This window comes from Diceros bicornis, chromosome 2, assembly GCF_020826845.1.
Source record: "Diceros bicornis minor isolate mBicDic1 chromosome 2, mDicBic1.mat.cur, whole genome shotgun sequence".
Lineage (NCBI taxonomy): Eukaryota > Metazoa > Chordata > Mammalia > Perissodactyla > Rhinocerotidae > Diceros > Diceros bicornis.
In genome coordinates this window covers 51,115,668-51,135,749 of record NC_080741.1, presented here as the reverse complement: position 1 = coordinate 51,135,749, position 20,082 = coordinate 51,115,668, and the positions used below count along the sequence as shown (strand labels likewise).

Here is a 20,082-nt window from a genome sequence, read left to right as displayed (position 1 = left end):
ACAAGGGGTGGAAGGATGCACTTATATGGTGACTGATAAACAATTATGTACAACAAAAATCTCACAATTAAAAAAAAAAAAAAAAGAAGTCCTTCAAACCTTCTTGAGGTTTCCATAGCCAGCTGTCCCTAGGCCATTCCAAGCTGGGGGAAACTCACCGCATGGGAGTCGAGGTCAATAAAGCCATAGGTGTGGCCCATGGGGCCGGTTCTGTTCTTGATGATACGGACGTTGGCAGTAGTAAGGTGGACGTAGGGCTCTAGCACTTCCACTATCACCTCAGGTGGAGTGGAACGATAGATGCGTTTTAGCATGATTGCTGAACAAACCAAGCACAAATGGGAGAGGAGCAAGGAAAGAGAAACATTAATTTTTGAAGTCCTCAGAGCCTGATTGTCGTTTTTTACTGCAGATGACTGCAGATGCTACTCCACTCTAGCAAGGCTGGTTCTATAAAGAAATTCTAGTCAAATACTTCATACTTTTCTTTCCCAATACTTAGAAATCTAAAGTTATGCCTTGCTGCATTTGAATAGCAACTTGCTACGTGGAGGATGTAGATTCCTTCAACTTGTACAGCAAGGTGTGCAGAAAGCAATAGCCTCTACAGTCAGGCTGAGCAGTTTTACTGGCGTATGGGAAGCAGCTGGTCCCTAGCCAGAGCACAGGTCATCTATGACCCAACTGTGGTGGTTACAGTCTGGTATGTGCCCTGATAAACCACTTACTTTTGCTCTCCCCATCCTGGCGTGTCTCCCCAGACCATGGCTCCTTTTCTCGGTCTCTTCGGAAGGTGAGCCCTTCCCTTCGAGAAGGAGGCAGATACCTTTCTGCTTCTCTCTTTTGATGTCCCAAGCGTAGTTCTTGTCCTTCTTCCCACTTCTTGTGCTCAGGTTCTTTATCAGTTGACCTTAGGGGCTGGCTGGGTTGTTTTTCTGATGGTGTTGGTATGGATGTTTTCTGAGGCTGAGGGTAGGTTATTAATTCTTGCTTGGCCTCTGTCACTACAGGAACAGAAACAGAAAGAGACTCTCCAGCAGGTTTTATCCAAAAAACACTACTGCTATGATTCCTCCTTACCTGCCACCAAATCCTCATACTGAAATGCTTTTAATAATCTCAGAAATACCTATAAAACAGTCTTCTGACAGAGTTTAGAGCAGGCTAATGAGACAGCACATGAAAGAGGTCACAGAAGAAACTATCCAAGTATCTAAACAATTTAATCTTATGAGTTTTCTATCACTTTCCAAACATTTAAATTTAAGAAATCCTTCATGACACCCTGGACCTCATTATTATAACCAATGATAAGAAGAGATATGGGGACAAAATTATCAAAGATATGGCCTTTGCTAGAGGTTTGGTAGAAACATATATCCCAAACATGTATATCTAGGAGCCTTGCTTCTTCCATTGTTATGGTACTAAGACAGCTGTCTCAAACTCAGTAAGACCACAGGCCCCCTTTTCTCCAGCAAAGCTAAGAATAGACCTACCTGCATACAGCTCACTTACATGCAAATAATTTTAATGGGCAAATGTCCTTCAAAATATAAATGATTAATTCTAAATCTCCTTCTATAGCAGGATAATTTTTCAGTTAATTAAGGACATATTTTTGCAATTCATTCATTCTTGGAGGATTCACTAGAAGCCATGTGGCTCAAAAAGAGACATTCTATGGGAGCAACTAGTGAACACTTGCCATATATGTTTCCAGGTTAATGTTGTCTTGGCCATCTTGGAGGTATGGTGCCCAAGGGTTTCTATAAACCATCTATTCATTTGTTAGAAAAGACTGAGAAAGAAGGCTTTCTTGAGGGTTAAAACTCCACAATTTTGCCTAATCTGAAGTACTACAACAAGCTAAAAATCTCATTTTTTTTTTTAATAATTTTATTTATTTATTTTTTCCTCCAAAGCCCCAGTAGATAGTTGTATGTCATAGCTGCACATCCTTCTAGTTGCTGTATGTGGGATGCGGTCTCAGCATGGCCAGAAAAGTGGTACGTTGGTGCGCGCCCGGGATCCAAACATGGGCCGCCAGCAGCGGAGCGCGTGCACTTAACCGCTAAGCCACGGGGCCGGCCCATAAAAAAAAAAATCTCAGTTGTTTACTTACCTTCCCATATGTTGGTTTGGTCTCTAGACCATGTAGAGCCTTCTCCCAAAGATTTTCAGATGTTCAGCTAACATCTGTTGCCAATCCTCCTCTTTTTTGTTGAGGAAGACTGGCCCTGGGCTAACATCCCTGTCCATCTTCCTCTACTTTATATGGGACACATATAAAGGCCACAGCATGGCTTGATAAGCGGTGCATATGTCCGTGCCCAGGATCCAAACCTGAGACCTCCAGGCCGCCGAAGCGGAGCGCACCAACTTTACTATGCCACCGGGCCGGCCCCTGATTATTTTCTCTTGTTCGTATTTTTACTATTACTTTAACAAATGTTTTTCTGTTGAAGATCCTGAAATGTTTAGATAGAGTGTAAATGAGAAAACAATATCGATAGCAAATGATTCCCAATAACTTCAGAGAAGCAGGGGGTGGAGGGTCACACAGACTAATACCATGGAGACTCTTTCTCAACCTAACACCCCTAAAGGTATTCTAAATAATAACACTACTGACTTCTAGTTAGCTGTCTACTTAGGCCCCTCAGTCTGAGGAGCCCGCAACCCATTTCTTTCCCCTGGTGGAACTCTGAGATCCAAAATCATCCACTAACAGGTCGCATGAAGTTAGATATCACATTGCACTTTTAAGAGTTTTACAGATCAACTTGTATTTAGTGACGACCACTCTTTAAAGCCAAAGAAAGCATGAAACTTGTTTTGCTCAGTGCAGAAAATAAAAACCACCACCACCACTACCTCCACTACCACTCACCTTCCCTTGGGCACTTGCAGAATGAACATGAAGATCGGTGTCCACCAGTGTTGGCCTTACACTGCAAGGGAAAAAGAAAGAATTCAATTTGACCAAAAACATTTTAAAAAACCTTATGTATATCCAACACAGTAATACCCGCCAAAAATGAAAGAAATAAGCCATATCCCAAATCACCTTAAAGGCTAACGAGTCTGATGTCCCCCGACTCATCAGAGCTGGCAGACAGAATCTGGTGAGCTGCTGTTTGAGAGCTACCTTCTAACAGGGCATCTGGACTTTGGAGCAGCCCAAAATGCCTTTGCCCTGGACAAGAATTTCTATAAGAAATAAACTTAACTAAGAAAACTAGACTGTTAAATGGTTTACAGGATACTACTGCTCCAAAGCTGTTGCCATTCTCAAATCTGCACCCAAAATTTGGTCCCGAAATGATTATGACAGCCCCATTCAGGTTTGGCTGGAAGAATTCAATTATCAACTCCTTTCTCAAACACTGATTTAAAAAAGGGCAAAGGAAGGTAGAGGAAGACATACAGGTAGTGCCTCTGACAGCTATTGTGAGGATGTTAAAAGGAAAAGGAACATTTACTGGCCCAGAACAAGGGAAGAGAGGCTTTGTGATGTAAATGTAGTTCTTCTTGTCTGAACCTATGAAAAAAAAGGTAAGCACACTGCCGAACCTCAAAGCTCCTGAACCTTTGCCACTGAGCTTTCAAGTGCTTTGAGGGCAACGGTGACTGGCAGGAAACCAAAGAGCAAGAACTGAAGAGGATGCTATTTGAGTAGGGCCTTGTAGGGTAAGAGTATGCCAGATGGAGGAGAGGAGAGAACAATAATAACAGCAGCAGCAGTGGCTAATGATTAAACAGCAGACACCAGGTACCAGGCCTACTTCACAGGTCATCACTTATTGATCCAGACAACTATTATCTCCCCCTTTTGTAGACAATAAAACTGAGGCCTAAAGAGGTGAAGTAACTTGAATAAGGTCATTATAGTTATTTCATTATTCCCTTCTCTGTACGCGGATCATACACACAGCCCTGCCCACTGTCAAGTGACTGTGATGCCTGCCTCCTTGTAGGGTGAGTGGACTTCTCCTTTCCATTGTCAGCCTTGGCCACGTGTCTTGCTTTGGTCAATGGTATGTGAGTGGACATGACCTACACAGGTCTAGCAGAAGCTTTAAGAGCCATTGCTTGTGTGAAGGGGCCTCTTGTTCTTTCCCTTGGCCAGGAGAAGAGTAGTCCCACACTGGGACTGCTCCTTACACCTGGGTCCCAGAATGAGAGACCATGGAGCAGAACCATAGCAATGACCCATAGTCCCCAACATGTAATGTGAGTGAAGAATATGTTTGTTAATTTAAGCCACTGAGATTTGGGGGTTATTTGTTATTACAGCAGAGCTGTAAGTGGCAGAGTCAGGATCCTAACCTCAGTAGGTATAATTTAAATACCATAAAATTCACCTGTTTTAAGTGTCAAATTCAATAATTTCTAGTATATGTAGACTGCAACCATCACCATAATCTAACTTTAGAACATTTTCATCATCCCCCCAAAAAAGCTAGTGGAGTCATTTCCCATTCTCACCCCCAGTCCCATGGAATTGTGAGATATACGGTCTTTTTGTGTCCAGCATAGTTTTTTTCAAGGTTCATCCATGATATAGCATGTATCAGAACTTCACTCCTTTTTATTGCCAAATAGCATCCCATTGTATGGCTATTACCACATTTTGTTTATCCATCCGTCAGTTAATGGACATTTGGGTTGTTTCCACTTTTTAGCTATTATGAATAATACTGCTATGAATATTTTTTTTAAAAAGCAGGTCCCACAGCAAGGCAAAGGTCACACATGCAGGGTTGGTACCTCAACCCTTCCAAAAAGGCACAGAAATTACAAAGTTATCTCCAAGACAGCTAAGCAAGTGGCCTGTCATTTTAGGAGACAATGTAACCAAGCCATTCTGTTCTTTCAAGCAACAGTCTAGGCAACAGCTGTATAATTCTGACATCAGATAGTAACATTTGTTTTCTGCCAGTTAACAGAAAACAGAGTTCAAAAATTTCCCTTTAGTGTTAGCTCCCTCCATCTCCAATTACGAAAGAAACAATACATGTGCATTATAGCTGATACGTAAAGTATAAGAGAGAAGGGAGAAAAACCACCCACAATCTCAAGACATAGAGGCAATCACTATTAAAACATTGTTATCAAAATTTTCATGACCTTTTTGCAGAAATGGAAAAGCTGATCCTCAAATTTATACGGAATTGCAAGAGACCCTGAATAGCCAAAATAATTTTGAAAAAGAAGAACAAAGTTGAAGGACTCACATTTCTTGATTTCAAAACTTAATACAGAGCTACAATAATCAAAACAGTGTGGTACCAGCATAAGGATAAAAATATAGACCAACAGAATAAAACTCTAAGTTACAGAAATAAACCTATAGATCTATGGCCAATTGATTTCCAACAAGGGTGCCAAGACCATTCACTCAATGGGGAAAGAACAGTTAATTCAACAAATGGTGCTGGGATAACTGAACATCCACATGCCAAAGAATGAAACTGGACCCTTCCTCACACCATAAACAAAATTAACTCAAAACAGATCAAAGGTCTAAAAATAAAAACCAAAACTATAAAATTCTTAGAAGAAAACATAGGGGTAAATCTTCATGACCTGAGTTTGGCAATGGTTTCATGACATCAAAGCACAAGCAACAAAAGAAAACAATAGATGAATTGGACTTTATCAAAATTAAAACTTTTGTGTACCAACGGACACTATCAATAAACTGAAAGATAACACACAAAATGGGAGAAAATATTTGCAAATCACATATCTGATAAGGAATTAATATCTAGAATATAAAGAACTCTTACAACTTAACAACAAAAAGATAACCCAATTAAAAATGGGCAAAGGACTTGAATAAACATTTCTCCAAAGATATACAAGTGGCAACAAGCGCATGAAAAAATGCTCAGTGTTATTAGGGAAATGCAAATAAAAACCAGGATGAGATAATATTTCACACCCACTAGGATGGCTATTATCAAAAAAATGGAAAATAAGAAATGTTGGCAAGGATATGGAGAAACTGCTGAGAAATCACCCTTTTTTTGTGAGGAGATCAGCCCTGTGCTAACATCTGCCAATCCTCCTCTTTTTTTTTTTTGCTGAGAAAGACTGGCCCTGGGCTAACATCCATGCCCATCTTCCTCCCCTTTATATGGGACGCCGCAACAGCATGGCTTGCCAAGCGGTGTGTCGGTGAGCGCCCGGGATCTGAACCGGCAAACCCTGGGCTGCCGCAGCAGAGCGCGCACACTTAACCGCTTGCGCCACCGGGTCGGCCCTGAGAAATCACCCTTATGCATTGCTGGGGGGAACGGAAAATGGTACAGCTGCTATCTGTGGAAAACTGTTCAGCGGTTCCTCTAAGAGTTAAAATCTAAAAGTACCATATGACCCAACAATTCCATTCCTCAGTATATATTCAAAAGAATTAAAAACAGATGTTCAGGGCCGGCCCGTGGCTTAGCGGTTAAGTGCGCGCGCTCCGCTACTGGCAGCCCAGGTTTGGATCCCGGGCGCGCACGGATGCACTGCTTCCCTGGCCATGCTGAGGCCGTGTCCCACATACAGCAACTAAAGGATGTGCAGCTATGACATACAACTATATACTGGGGCTTTGGGGGGAAAAATAAATAAATAAAATTATAAAAAAAAAAAAAAACCAGATGTTCAAACAAAAACTTGTACACGAATGTTCATAGCAGTCTTTTTTTTTTTAATTTTATTTATTTATTTTTCCCCCAAAGCCCCAGTAGATAGTTGTATGTCATAGCTGCACATCCTTCCAGTTGCTGTATATGGGACGCGGCCCCAGCATGGTCAGACAAGGGGTGCGTCCGTGCATGCCCAGGATCGGAACCGGGCCGCCAGCAGTGGAGCGCGCGCACTTAACCACTAAGCCACGGGGCCGACCCCGTAGCAGTCTTATTCACAATAGCCAAGAAGTGGAAACACCCCAAATGTCCATCAACTGATGAATGGATAAACACAATGTAGTACAGCCATATAATATTATTGAGCCATAAAAACGAATGAAATACTGATACATGCTACAACATGGATGAAGTTTGAAAACATGCTAGGCGAAAGAAGGCAGACACAAAAAGTCACAGATTATATGATTCTGCCTATATGAAATGTTTAGAATAGGCAAATCCATAGAGGTAGAAAGCAGATCAATAGTTTCCAGGAACTGAGAGATAGAGGAATGGAAGTGACTGCTTAATACATAGGGGGTTTCCTTTTGGGGTGATGAAAAAGTTTTAGAACTAGATAGTGTTGATGGTTACACAACATTGTGAATATACTTAATGCCACTAATTATATGCTTTAAAATAGTAAATTTAATGTAATGTGCATTTTACATTTTACCACAATTTTTTAAAAAGTTAAATGTTTTTACTGAATTTTATCAAGTTCTATAATACTTTTAATGAATCATGGTTCAGAAACTATAAATTTTTCATAATTATTTTTGAAATAAGTAGTAGTAGTGAAAAATGAGAATTATATTTTAATGCTCATTTGAAATTAAACTGGCCTTCTAATAAGCGTATAGCCTAAAATCTTTAAATATGCCATTCTAGAAGAATACAGAGTTTAACAGAGGTAAAATGCCATGGTACCTGAAGTTCTACATCATTGGAAACCCTTGAATATCCAAAAAATGTACACCTCCCTCAGAACCAGCCTCTCTAAATTCACCTTTCCAAACACTAATTCCCCTGTAACCACCCCCAAGAAGGGTAACCAGGAAGAGGTTATAAGTCAAGGGACTGTTAAATTCTTTCAGTTCATAATGAACAGAAAGCATGGCATATGTCCCTGGGAAAGGGTCGTGTCTCCAATCGCAAGCCCAGAACGCTCTACGGCCAGGGGAAGCAGCTGGGAAGCAGAAATTATGGATGACCTGCCCTGACCTCTAGTTCCTCTAAAAGGAACCAAAGAAGAGCTTTGCCCTTGACAATGCATGCCAGGTAGCATTCTTGCAGACATGGAGGAGCTGTGATGCCAGATCCTTATGTTTCTAAGGAAAGGGATTCCTGGCACTTACCTGTTTGCAGTACCAAAAATCCAGGCTTGGTACATACTCGAGGGTGATCTCTTTGTCATGGATCGTTAGAGTTCCCTGTGAAGACAAAGACAGAAGCCATCAACGTCAACCATCAGAGAAATGGAGAGACAGGAAGGCACAGGGAGCCTTTCCAGTCCCCAAGCTGAAACGTTTTACAAAGAGTGAGCTTATTCATCGACAAAAGGAAATGGCTGTTTTAAGCCACAGACTTGGGGCAGTGTGGCAGAGCAAGCTTAAGCTTAGGTAAAAGGAGTGGGAGAAGGTGAAATCAGTCTTCGGCCTTGGCTCCTGTGGGTTGGGGTGCTGTCCTTGGGCAGGTTAGACTCAGTCTACTCCTCCAGAGGTCGTGTAGTGCACTCTTATTTGAGAACCAGCAAGTTCGCCACCTGGCTCAGGAGCTAGCACACTATGAAAACTCTTCCTTCTGCAGCACAGAGGCACAGGAGCCCTCTCAATTATCTTCTTTTCCATGGCTAACTCAAATCTCCTTGGAGAGGTAGTAAGCGTTCTTAACTTCGGTGCTCGAACACTGGCTGCGTGGCAAAAGCACCAGGAGAAAGAGGTACAACACCGAAGACAGGAAGAAAGGAGGAAGGTGAAAGTTTCATGGCAGGTCACACCCTTATATCAGGAAACTGAATGGCTGGTGGTGGCAGCATCAGTGGCAGCAGCATCATTCTGGCTCGGAGCCTACAGAGTGAGCTGGCCATGAGATCTGAGGAGCAACCATTGGCAGATAAGCACTTTGGGAAAGTCTGGCACAGGAACAGGTGGGGAAAGGGGCTCAACAAGCCTGTAGTTACAGAGCTCCTTGGCCTCTGCATTTTGTACAAGTCACAAATTCTACTTCACGTCAAGAAAAAACAAGTTTTGTTTAATAAACACTAGCCAGCAGATACATGTTAGAGCAGAGGAAAAAAAATCTCTGCCTACTGACAGACCCTCACCCACACTTGTAAGTGAACTAACCGAGGATGCGATTCTGGAACTAGCCCCTGCGCTGTGTTCATTCTCCGCCCTCTAGGGTCCTCTGTGTCTCCTCAGACAGGGCTCTGAGTTATACAAGGCATTTCTTTGCAATTGGACCTCAGTTTCTTGCTTGAATCCATACATCTGTCAAATAATGCTTTACCTCTCTGCTTTTCACACCAAAAGAGTCAAGAGAAATACACAGAATAAAATTATTGTCTCGTCAAAACCAAAGGAAAACTGCCTGCCTATTTAGGTCCCAGAATCCAGTCTCTGAGAAATTGTTTCCTGACTTGTTCTCAAGGCTAGAGGAGGATAATAAAAATTTGCTAACATTTATTAAGTGCTTACTCAGAGCCAGAAACTGTTAAGTATGTCATCTTATTTAATCCTCTAAACAATCCCATGAAGTAACATTATCTCCACTTTACAGATTGAGGAAACATGCGCAGAGAGGCAAGGTCACCTAGCTGGTGAACGGCAGGGCCAGATTCACATCTGGGGCTGTAGATAAGGGACCTCCTGCTGCATTCACCAACTCCTGCTCAGTATTAAGGATAGGCAATTTGCCCTCAGGAGCCAATCTAGGAAAGAGAAAAGTTCTGCAGTCAAGGAGAGTCAGGAGAAGATCACTCTGCCAAGCTCTACCCATACAGGAGGCTGGTCAAGATGGCACCCTTCCACCTACAGGCAGTATATCATATCACCTAAGAACATGGACTCTGGGTCAGGTTCTCTAAATTTGAATCCTGCCTCCACGTCATGACCTTCAGCAAGGTCCTTAATTTCTCTGCACTTCAGTTTCCTCATTTGTAAAGTAGGAATACCAGTACCTACTTCATAAGGTGGTTATAAAGATTAAGTAAATTAATACACGTAAAGCGCTTAGCATGGAATATAGTGAGGGCTGAATAAATGTATTTTGAGCCCTAAGTGTTAGAAAAGGACTAGAATCAGCAGGTGAGACTAGACAGGGTCAAAGAGTCACTCACTTCATCTTACTTGCTTGTCAGGCAGCAATATTTTACAACCCATTTCAATCTACTGAAAGATTAAGCTTTCTTAGGGAACGGTCACTGCATGTCAGAACCTGTATCTTTATGATAGCACTTAGTGTTAGTTGTCAATTGCTGGGCCGAATCTTAGAGTCTAGGCTAAATCTTGCTGGCCTTTTATTATCAGTACCAAGTGCAGTACTTGGTACAGAAAAGGAACTTAATAAGCAGCTGTGTAATGAACAAAAGACTGAATGGATCCAACTATCCCTGGAAGACTGCAGTGCTTAGCACACAGTGGCTCTGGAGGGAGGTATTGTTGTCATAGTGTACATCTGGACACCCAGTCCGTAAAACGTGTGGGGTTGCCATCAACAGTGAACAGTGCCATCGGAACAAGGCATTACTGTGAATTGCAGTCAATTGCAAACTCTTGATTTCACCACCTGAAGGCATCAGTAGATTCAGGAATTTCTAAGGCAAGGAGCACTCTATACTTCTCAGATAACAAATATGCCATTCCAGGAGCAGTGGATGACTTTCTGTCAATAATAGGGAACTCCCCCTGCCAGGAGTACTCATCAGCATATCAACTTTGAGAAGACTACCCTCACTTCATGTGTTACAAAGGCAATGATTTCTTATTCCTCAGAGTTCTCTACAACTAAGGCCACCCTTTCTTTTCAACCTGCACATGGCTAGACATAAGGCTGCCAGGGACCACTGTTAAAGAATATGAAATGGGGGGCCGGCCTGGTGGCGCAAGCGGTTAAGTGCGTGCACTCCGCTGTGGCGGCCCGGGGTTCGCTGGTTCGGATCCTGGGTGTGCACCGACGCACCGCTTGTCAAGCCATGCTGTGGTGGCGTCCCATATAAAGTGGAGGAAGATGGGCATGGATGTTAGTCCACGGCCAGTCTTCCTCAGCAAAAAGAGGAGGATTGGCAGATGTTAGCTCAGGGCCGATCTTCCTCACAAAAAAAAATAATAATAATATGAAATGGTTTTAAAATACTGTTGAAGAACTGCCAATTGTTTTAATAAGAATAAACAGACACAGAAAAAAGTTGAATGAGAACAATCAGGTTTATCTATGATTTGATGTCCCAGCTGCTATCATACAGAGGCTGCCCAGATATACCAAGCACAGGCATGACATACACTGTACCCCTCCCTATCCCTGCAAGGCCCTTTCTTCAGATTGCATAGAACAAAGATCTGCCAGTGTCCCTAGTGAAGCCACCTGTGGGGAGTTGGATTAATAAACGGGTAGGATGATTTCATCACTTTTTGGTTGTCCACCTTTAATTGTCTATTATCTACCATCTTCACACATTAGAATTTTTATTCATTATTTTAATTATTGGGTTATTTCTTAAGCTACTAAAGCAAAGGCACCAGGAAGAACACGAGTCTGATTGATTAGGTCTGGTTCCTAAAAAGGCACCATATATTTGAAAGTAAAACCAAAGACACCTCCTTTCTCAGTAGTGTTAGATTAAGCTTTGATTAAAACCTGCTAAAATCCTACCAAGCCCAAACCCCTCACTCAACAAAGTCACATATAGGTGTTCCTAAGTATATCTAAAGGGGTCTTAACTGTGAAGTTGCAAAAAGCCAGAAATAATTGCACTCCTGAACAGCAAAGCAAGTCCTACTCTTCACCTCAGGGACACTATAGAGGAGCAGACTCTGGGTCTGAGAACTGCTGAATTTAACATCAATATTTCCATTTCCCTTTTCAGCTGCTGCTCTTGGAGACTCCTAACTCCATTTTGCGACTGTCAACCTGTGAAGAGGACTTGGGTCAGAGAATTGAGACTCTACCATATGCTCCAGCTGGCTCATAACCAAGCCCAAGGCTGCTTGTTTTTTTTCTTTGCTGAGGAAGATTCACCCTGAGCTAACATGTGTTGCCAATCGTCCTCTATTTTGTATGTGGGTCGCTGCCACAGCATGGCCGCCCACAAGTGGTATAGGTCCACGCCCAGGAACTGAACACAGGCCGCCAAAGTGGAGTGCGCCAAACTTAACCACTAGGCCATGGGGCCAGCACTCCAAGGATTCTTAAGGTACTGGGGAGATACAACAGAAAACAGAAAGGAAAGAACATTTCTAGCCAGCAGCTTTGCATCTTTGTTGAAGATCTCCAACACAAGCACAGTCACAGTTAAACTCTGTACTGAGAATACAGTTGCTGTATGACATAACAAATCATCCTATTAAAGCATGTAGAGAGAGAGACAGATAGGATCAAAAGGCAGGAAAAAAGTATGTGAGCCTTTTAAATACAACTCACACTGAAAAATCAGCAATCCCTCTTCATAGATCTGTGCTTCTTCCAAACACAGAATGGGAGAATCAGGTTACTGGTGGCTGAGAACTGGTACTGTTTATCAGAGATAGTAATCTTTATTCACAAAGCAATTACAGTTTACAAAGGCATTCTTTACAAATGTCATCTTGCTCAATTCTCACAAGTAGGGCATATATAAAACTTATTTCCACATGGGAAAGTATGGCTGAGATACATGGAGCAGGCTGCCGAAGATCACAGAGGTAGTTAGTAACACATATGGGACTAAAAGTCAGGTTTTCTTTTCACCATATTGCTTTTCTTTGTTTGTAAACTTCCAGAGACTCAGCCAACACATAATGCTTGCCACACCAAAAAGGTGGCTTCTGATGAAAAGATGCAGAAGGTAAAGTCTAAAGAAATTCACAGGCAACGGACCCATAGGAAGTTGTTTTTTTTTGTGTGTGTGTCAGGATGATTGGCCCTGAGCTAACCTCCGCCAATCCTCCTCTTTTTGCTGAGGAAGACTGGCCCTGGGCTAACATCCATGCCCATCTTCCTCCACTTTACATGAGACGCCGCCACAGCATGGCCTGACAAGCGGTGCGTCGGTGCGTGCCGGGATCTGAACTGGTGAACCCGGCGAACCCCGGGCCACTGCAGCGGAGCACGCGCACTTAACCGCTTGCGCCACCGGGCTGGCCCCCCCATAGGGAGTTTTTAGAGAGACTGCTGTAAAGACCCTGCTTCTTTTTTTTTTTTTTAAAGATTTTATTTATTTACTTTTTCCCCTCAAAGCCCCAGTAGATAGTTGTATGTCATAGCTGCACATCCTTCTAGTTGCTGTATGTGGGACGCGGCCTCAGCATGGCCGGAGAAGCGGTGCGTCAGTGCGCGCCTGGGATCCGAACCCAGGCCGCCAGTAGCGCAGCGGACTCACTTAACCGCTAAGCCACGGGGCCGGCCCAAGACCCTGCTTCTTAATAGCACTGCCAATCCCCCAAACCAGGCTGCTCAGGTGCTCTTTATGCTCTTAAAGCACCTACAATTAGTTTAGGCACTAAGCCTAAAACAAAGAGGGCTGCTAATAAGTAGCTGCTATTAGGAGTTTCAGGACCACGACAATCAAATGTACCTCCAGAAAGAGTAAAGCTAGAGGAACAAAATAACAGGTTTAAAACAGATGTATGTCATTCCTCTTAGTATAAAAAGGTAGTTTTTGTAGAAATCTTTTGCAAAGCAGCCAGGCTCATTCTTTCTGGTTGCAAGGATATGTTACAGTTCAAACATTTTGTAAAACTCAGTATTCCCAAAGGCCAAACTAAAACGAGACAGAAAGAGGAGGGGAGGAGAGGAAGGAAAGAGGGAAGCAGAGGCCAGAAATCCTGAGGGAAGCACATAGAATGCTCTGCGACTACTCTAGCTCTGTCCACTGATCTTGCACCCTCTGCTTATACTGGTCTTTCACCCAACAGGATCTGAATTGCCCTCTGAGCAGCCAGGAGATGAGGCACTGATGGGATCTCCACTGGAAACAGAATCCCACTTCAGGGTCCAATTTAAGGTTGAGAGGCAAAAGAGACACTGCCCTCTTGGTTGCTACTTATCTTGAGACATCTTTTCCTGTTCAGATGAAAGCACAACAAAAATATTTTCTAAAATGCTCCTTAATAACATTTTTCACTACCTGGCCAGTTTATCTGTCATTTCCTAAGAGCATACAACCAGCCATCTTGCTAAAACCTTGTTTGTGCTCTTTGAAGCAATATGGCCGGCCTGTGTTTCACTGAGCCCCACCCACCGGGCTCAGAGCTGGCCAAAGTCAGAATCTCAAGATAAATTCTGCTCAGGAACGCAATACACTCTAGATCAGGCCCTGATGCACAGCAACTCGATTATTTTAAAGGCATCTGTTGCTGAGAATATATTCCACCTACTCCACCACCACTCCCTGCCAGTCTTTTGTGTATTTTAAAGTAAGATCCCAGTTCCTCTAGAAAAGGCCTCTTGTCATTATGAAAGAAAATCAGTGATCTGCAATCTTGGAGATAATTTCATTAACTTAGGTACAGGAAGACTTAGAAGAATAGACCTGGGGCCGGCCCCGTGGCTTAGCGGTTAAGTGTGTGCGCTCCGCTGCTGGCGGCCCGGGTTCGGATCCTGGGCGGGCACCGACGCACCGCTTCTCCGGTCACAATGAGGCCGTGTCCCACATACAGCAACTAGAAGGCTGTGCAACTATGACATACAACTATCTACTGGGGCTTTGGGGGAAAAAAATAAAATAAATAAAAATTAAAAAAAAAAAAAAAAAAAAGAATAGACCTGTCTATTAGAGGATCCACAAGACTCTCCCATTCTGAGTCATTTGAGTCAAAAATAAAGAGGCAAAATATAAGCAAACAAATAAATAAATGAGTAAGCAAATAATAATCAAAACAGCCAAAAGTCTTTTCTCTCCTTGTGAGAAGATAACGTTCCATCATAGGGACTGAGACTGCCAGGCAGATGGGGCACTCAGTAAATGCCTTTACCGCAAACATCTTACCATAAAGAAATGATTTACAAGCTCCAGCTATTAGTACTTAGAATAAGTGAACAAATGTGAACCACTAAAATGCAAATATTTTTTAAACTTTCAGTTTGTTATAATTTTGTATGTTTTAGAGCAATGTTTCATCCAATGTTTATAAGGACCTCAGTCTAGTTAAGATTTCTCTGATTAATCAATAATTTATTTCCAAACAGATATGACTTAATTCTCAGTGGAACAGAAGATTATGTTTGAACATATCTTATTGATAATATTCAGAATTCAGGTTTCTATAACTTCCATTTTATTTATCATTTCTCAGTTGGTTTTGATCACATCATAATGAAATAAAAGTACTCATAAAGTAGAATAGATACAGAAACAAGATACAGCTTGTTTTTTCCTAACAATTTTCTCAGATAACCCTAAAATAATTGTGAGGTATGCAGCGCAGAGGTTTTTTGTCCTAGATAAAAGAGACTCTCCTATTGCAATTAGGGCCACTTTTTCCCAACACAGCTGAAAGGCAGCTCTACAACGCTCTTTCATATTCTGAGATGACTATTGTTCTAGAACCCCAGGCTCTTTTCTTCTGGAAAAAATGGACCCTAAATTCAACATACATGCATGCTTCATTGTCTACATCTCTAAATTGAGTCACTGTAGGGGAAGAAAAGGGAGTTTCTAAGATCAATGTGGAAAATATAAAGCTTCTTATTTTCCTTCGTTTATTGAATAATGTAATCAAACCATTTCTTTCATTTCTTTTTCTCACAGAGCTGATGGCAGAAGATGGCAGGAACAGCCAAGAGCAGATGTGGCCCACAAATTCTAAGACACTGCACAGACCACACCGCTGAGCCCACCACAAAGGCTGCACAGTGTCCCCCAGGCATCCCCCAAAAAACCAGCAGCTGTTCTTCCAGCTTCACCACTGGAAAGAGATTATTTCTACTGGCTCTTTATCTACTACCTTCCACCCAAGAATGTTAGCTCTCTCTCTCTCTTTTTTTTTTTTGTGAGGAAGATCAGCCCTGAGCTAACATCCGATGCCAATCCTCCTCTTTTTCGCTGAGGGAGATTGGCCCTGGGCTAACATCCGTGCCCATGTTCCTCTACTGTATATGGGACGCCGCCACAGCATGGCTTGACAAGCAGTGCATCGGTGCGTGCCTGGGATCCGAACCTGTGAACCCCGGGCTGCTGCAGTAGAGCGCGTGCACTTAACAGCTGCACCGCCTGGCCAGCCCCACGTTAGCTCTCTTGAAGCCTGTCTCTCTATTAGCCTCTCCGGCTTCAATGTCCTTGCTCAGACATTTCAGAGAACCTTGTTGACATTGTTTTTGCAGGAACAGTGCCCTGAACAGCTGAATAAAATACAGAGCTGCGAGACTTCTGAACACACGCTGTTCAACCACCATATTAGAGAGGTAATCACCCACCATTCTTTTTTTCTTAGGCAAAAAACTATAGACCCAATGCCACTCTGACAGAAGCTACAAAAGACTAAGAATGGAAGCGTCGAGTCAGAAAAGGTCCACTGGGACAGGAGGTTAGGTCCCTAATCTTTTAGGTCTACTCATTCTCACATACAAATAGCACAAAATTATCAGACTTCAGCCCCTAATAAAAACAGGGGGTGGCTTTCACATTTAAGACATGCTCAGGTTAAATTAGTTCATACTTAGGAAGCAACACTTGCTGAGCTATAATATCATGGCTGCCGTTGCAGCAGATATTTATAGAGAATGAGGGAATAATCTCTGCACATGGCAGAAATCTCTGGTAATCCAGGAATTTGGCAGAAGACAAAGCCAGGAGGTCTCTAAGGGTACCTCAGCTGGAGTTGCTGCCAAGTGCTATAGAGGTACAGCCCACAGCCATCAAGAAACCCACCTAAGCAGACCTGTATGCCCTCAAAATCTAACACAGACTTAACCCTTGGATGCCTTTAAATACCCTTGGACCTAAGATACAACATCCAGTGCATTAAAAGGCATCCCTTATACTTGTTTGAAGGCTATCAAATAACCAAGATAATCATATAACTGAGAATTTCTCCCCTTTATAAGAAAAACTGGGAAAAAATACATTAGAAAAGGAAGAGCCTTGGCAGTATTAGGAAGAATCTTAAGGTTTCTACTATACAGAATAGCCTGCATGTCTAGATTTTCTAGCATCGTCCCAAATTTGTGTTCTGTCCTGTTGCAAGGCTATGTGTTAGGCAGTGCAAAACAATCTGAGGTTCAGGAAGATGGTCAACATTACAACACAGGACTGGCTCCTCTCCAAAAGATTTCAGTTCAGTGTACTGAGATTATTTCTTCTTGAGGGAAGACGTCTAGAGTTTCATAGATTAAAAAATGTCTACCAGCTCCTCATCCCCCAAAATCATTAGCCAGAATACGATATGTATTCTTTATTCAAGAACAAATATTTTCTCACAGCTGACTAGGCACGGGGGAGTTCAGCAGTGAACAAAACCTAGCAAGACGTTCATGGAGATTGTTTTAAGGTATGAGAACAATAAACAAGTATACTTGTAAACAAATAAGAAGCACAAATCTCTATCTGAAATTCTTATCAAGTGAAGTACAGAATGGAAAGAGTTCTTTAATATTGCAGAAAGTGAAGAGAGACAAAAAGAGAGAAAGTTTATGCTAACAGGTCAACTGTACTGACAGTTCACCAGGTATAAAACGTACTGTGAGCTGCACACACTATGGAAAAGCTGAATGTGACCCAGAGAGGAGAAAATGATAAAACACACTTAAACAAAGTGAGAGTGCCCAGAAAAAAATCAGATCAAGATATATTCTTATTCTTGCTAAGACAGGCCTGGTAGAAATGCTGGTGCTTTCAGATAGGAGGCATTCTACTTCTGTTTTCTATGAATTGTGTATGTTTACATGAAATAAGATTTAGAACAACTCATGCAGAAAAACTACATCCAAAGCTGCCCAGGTAAGACATGGTCTTTATCACACTGCAACTTCTCTAGCTTCTGAATCTATTGATCTTATATTCAAACTTTAGACACTGACACCAATGCTACTCTATTCCACAGCATATGCTTTAGCTACTAGTCATCAGTCTAGGTGTCATTTTAAAGAATACAAGAACAGAAGTGTACATTTTTTATTATATTTTATTACTATTTAGTATATTTTTTATTAATATAAGGATAATTAAGGTTTGGAGAAACAAGTTCTGTGACCCAAAAGAATTTGGAATCTGGTTCTCAATCTGGAAAATTAAGGCACTCTGAGTAGTCTCCCAATGCCTATTTGCTTCCTTTTCCTTGGAAGCAAATCCTTGATTTTTAACTGGGCACATGGCTGCCTGGAATAAGAGGTTTCCCAGCTCTCCTTGCAGTTAAGCATGGCCATGATTAAATTCTAATCAACTGTACATAAGTAGAAATAGTGCATGCCAAATCCAGGAAATTCTTAAAGGGAAGGCCAAGTCCATTTGCATCCCTTCTTCTTTCCTATTGGTCCACAAGTCAAAGCGATGGCTGACACTCAAGCAAGTCACTGTAGACAATAAGGTAGAAGTCACATGTTTAAGAGGATAGGGCTACAAGACTGAAAGAGCCTGGGTCCCTGATGATCACGGAACCACTATAAGAAAGCCTGGATGGCTTACACTTCATTTACATTAGACAGAAATAAAGAAATTCATTTAAGCCACTGTTATCTTTAGTGTTCTGTCACTCACAGCCAAATCTAATCCTAAATAACATAGATGCTTTTGGAAATTACTGGTGATAGGTAGAGTAGGTATTTTGCTCAAAAGACACAGACTTTGAAATAAAGAGAAAGCCGTGGAATAAACTAGTTAAGTAGTGGAACAAAAGGTATAAAAGAATGAGCATGAAAAAAACTTCGTGTTTTTTCTGCCAAGTTCCAGTCCTGTGTCTCTAATGGTTACCTAGAGGTCCTGCTGTCACCTCACACTCAACATATCTAAAACAGTCATCTTCATCCCTCCCTCCCAAATGCCTTCCCATTCCACACGCTTTATTTCTGTTCAAGGTAGTACTGTTCTTCTAAGCTCTGGGTGGCCTTTGAATCCGCCCTCTCTTTTGCCCCTCTGTTCAATATCCGTATTATCAAACCCCAGAGATTCTTTGTTCAAACTCTCTTCAAATCCTTTTCCTTACATATCTACTCCCAGCCCCTAGTGCAAGCCATCATCTCCTCACATCTCAATTACTGCTTTAGATCCTAAAGACCCTTTCTTCTGCAGTTTCTTCCCTCCAGTCAAGTCTATATACTACCACAAAAAGAGGTTCCCTATAGTGTCATTTTGATTTTGTTACATTCTTGTGGCTCTCCCATGTCTTCAAATTAAATACTAAATGCAAGGCCCGTGACAACCTGCCTGAACTACCCTGCACTTTCCAAGCTATTCCTTCCACTATTTCCCAGAGTTCGAGGACGAGAATCAGACAGGAATTTGGAAGCTAGAACAAACGAGATGCGGTTACCTCTGTCAGAACAGAAGTAGTACATTACAATTCACTATCAAAGATTATAGAGCAGAAACCTAATATAAGTAGCAGAATCGGGCAAATGAAGAGGTTCTCAGGGTGAGAGGACAAGAGCCTTCTACATTATTCGGAAACTAAAAAGATCTCTAAGTGTTTATAAAGAAGGAATACAGAGTCAGAAACCACTTTATTCAACATTAATTAATCCAGCTAAATATCTACAAATCATATGTTGCTAGGTACAGCTCTAAACCATTTTGGCAATGAAGGGGGAAAAAAAGTGGAAAAAAAAGAGAAAAGCAGGAGAGAGGAGTCAAGATGGCGGCGTAAGCAGACTCGGAACTCACCTCCTCCCGTGGACACAGCCAATTTACAACTACTCGTGGAAAAATTACCCCTGAGACAGAACTGAAAACTGGATGAGAGGAACTCCTGCAACAACGGACAATCCTAACTGAGGTGGAAGAGGCAGAGACTCCCTTCTGGAGAGGAAAAACGCCGCCTTCACAAGCCGCCAGCTTCACGGCCGCCGGGAGCAGCTCACAGGTACGCAGCCCTCCCTGGAGACACGGGGCCCTGAGGCGGGGAGCGCCCCCGCTGAGGGCATATTGTGGACCCAGCACAATCGAGACCAGCGGCATAATATGTGACTGTGCCTGCTACTAAAACACTGGGGAGCACCCCCAGAAAACCCGGTTCACAAAGAAACTAAAACTGCCTCTTAAAGGGCC

General features: G+C 42.3%; 1 protein-coding gene across 6 annotated transcripts in view; it reads right to left on the bottom strand.

Annotated features, from left to right (window-relative positions):
- RBM6 (RNA binding motif protein 6) overlaps positions 1 to 20,082 on the bottom strand; it is a 114,294-nt gene that overhangs the window by 15,461 nt on the left and 78,751 nt on the right. For all 6 annotated transcript variants that reach the window (XM_058559082.1, XM_058559091.1, XM_058559132.1 and 3 more), the window contains 4 exons: positions 8,045 to 8,119; positions 2,894 to 2,954; positions 729 to 1,004; positions 159 to 319 (listed from right to left, as the gene is read on the bottom strand). In XM_058559082.1, coding sequence (XP_058415065.1) covers positions 159 to 319; positions 729 to 1,004; positions 2,894 to 2,954; positions 8,045 to 8,119 — 573 coding nt within the window. The remainder of the gene's footprint in view (positions 1 to 158; positions 320 to 728; positions 1,005 to 2,893; positions 2,955 to 8,044; positions 8,120 to 20,082) is intronic.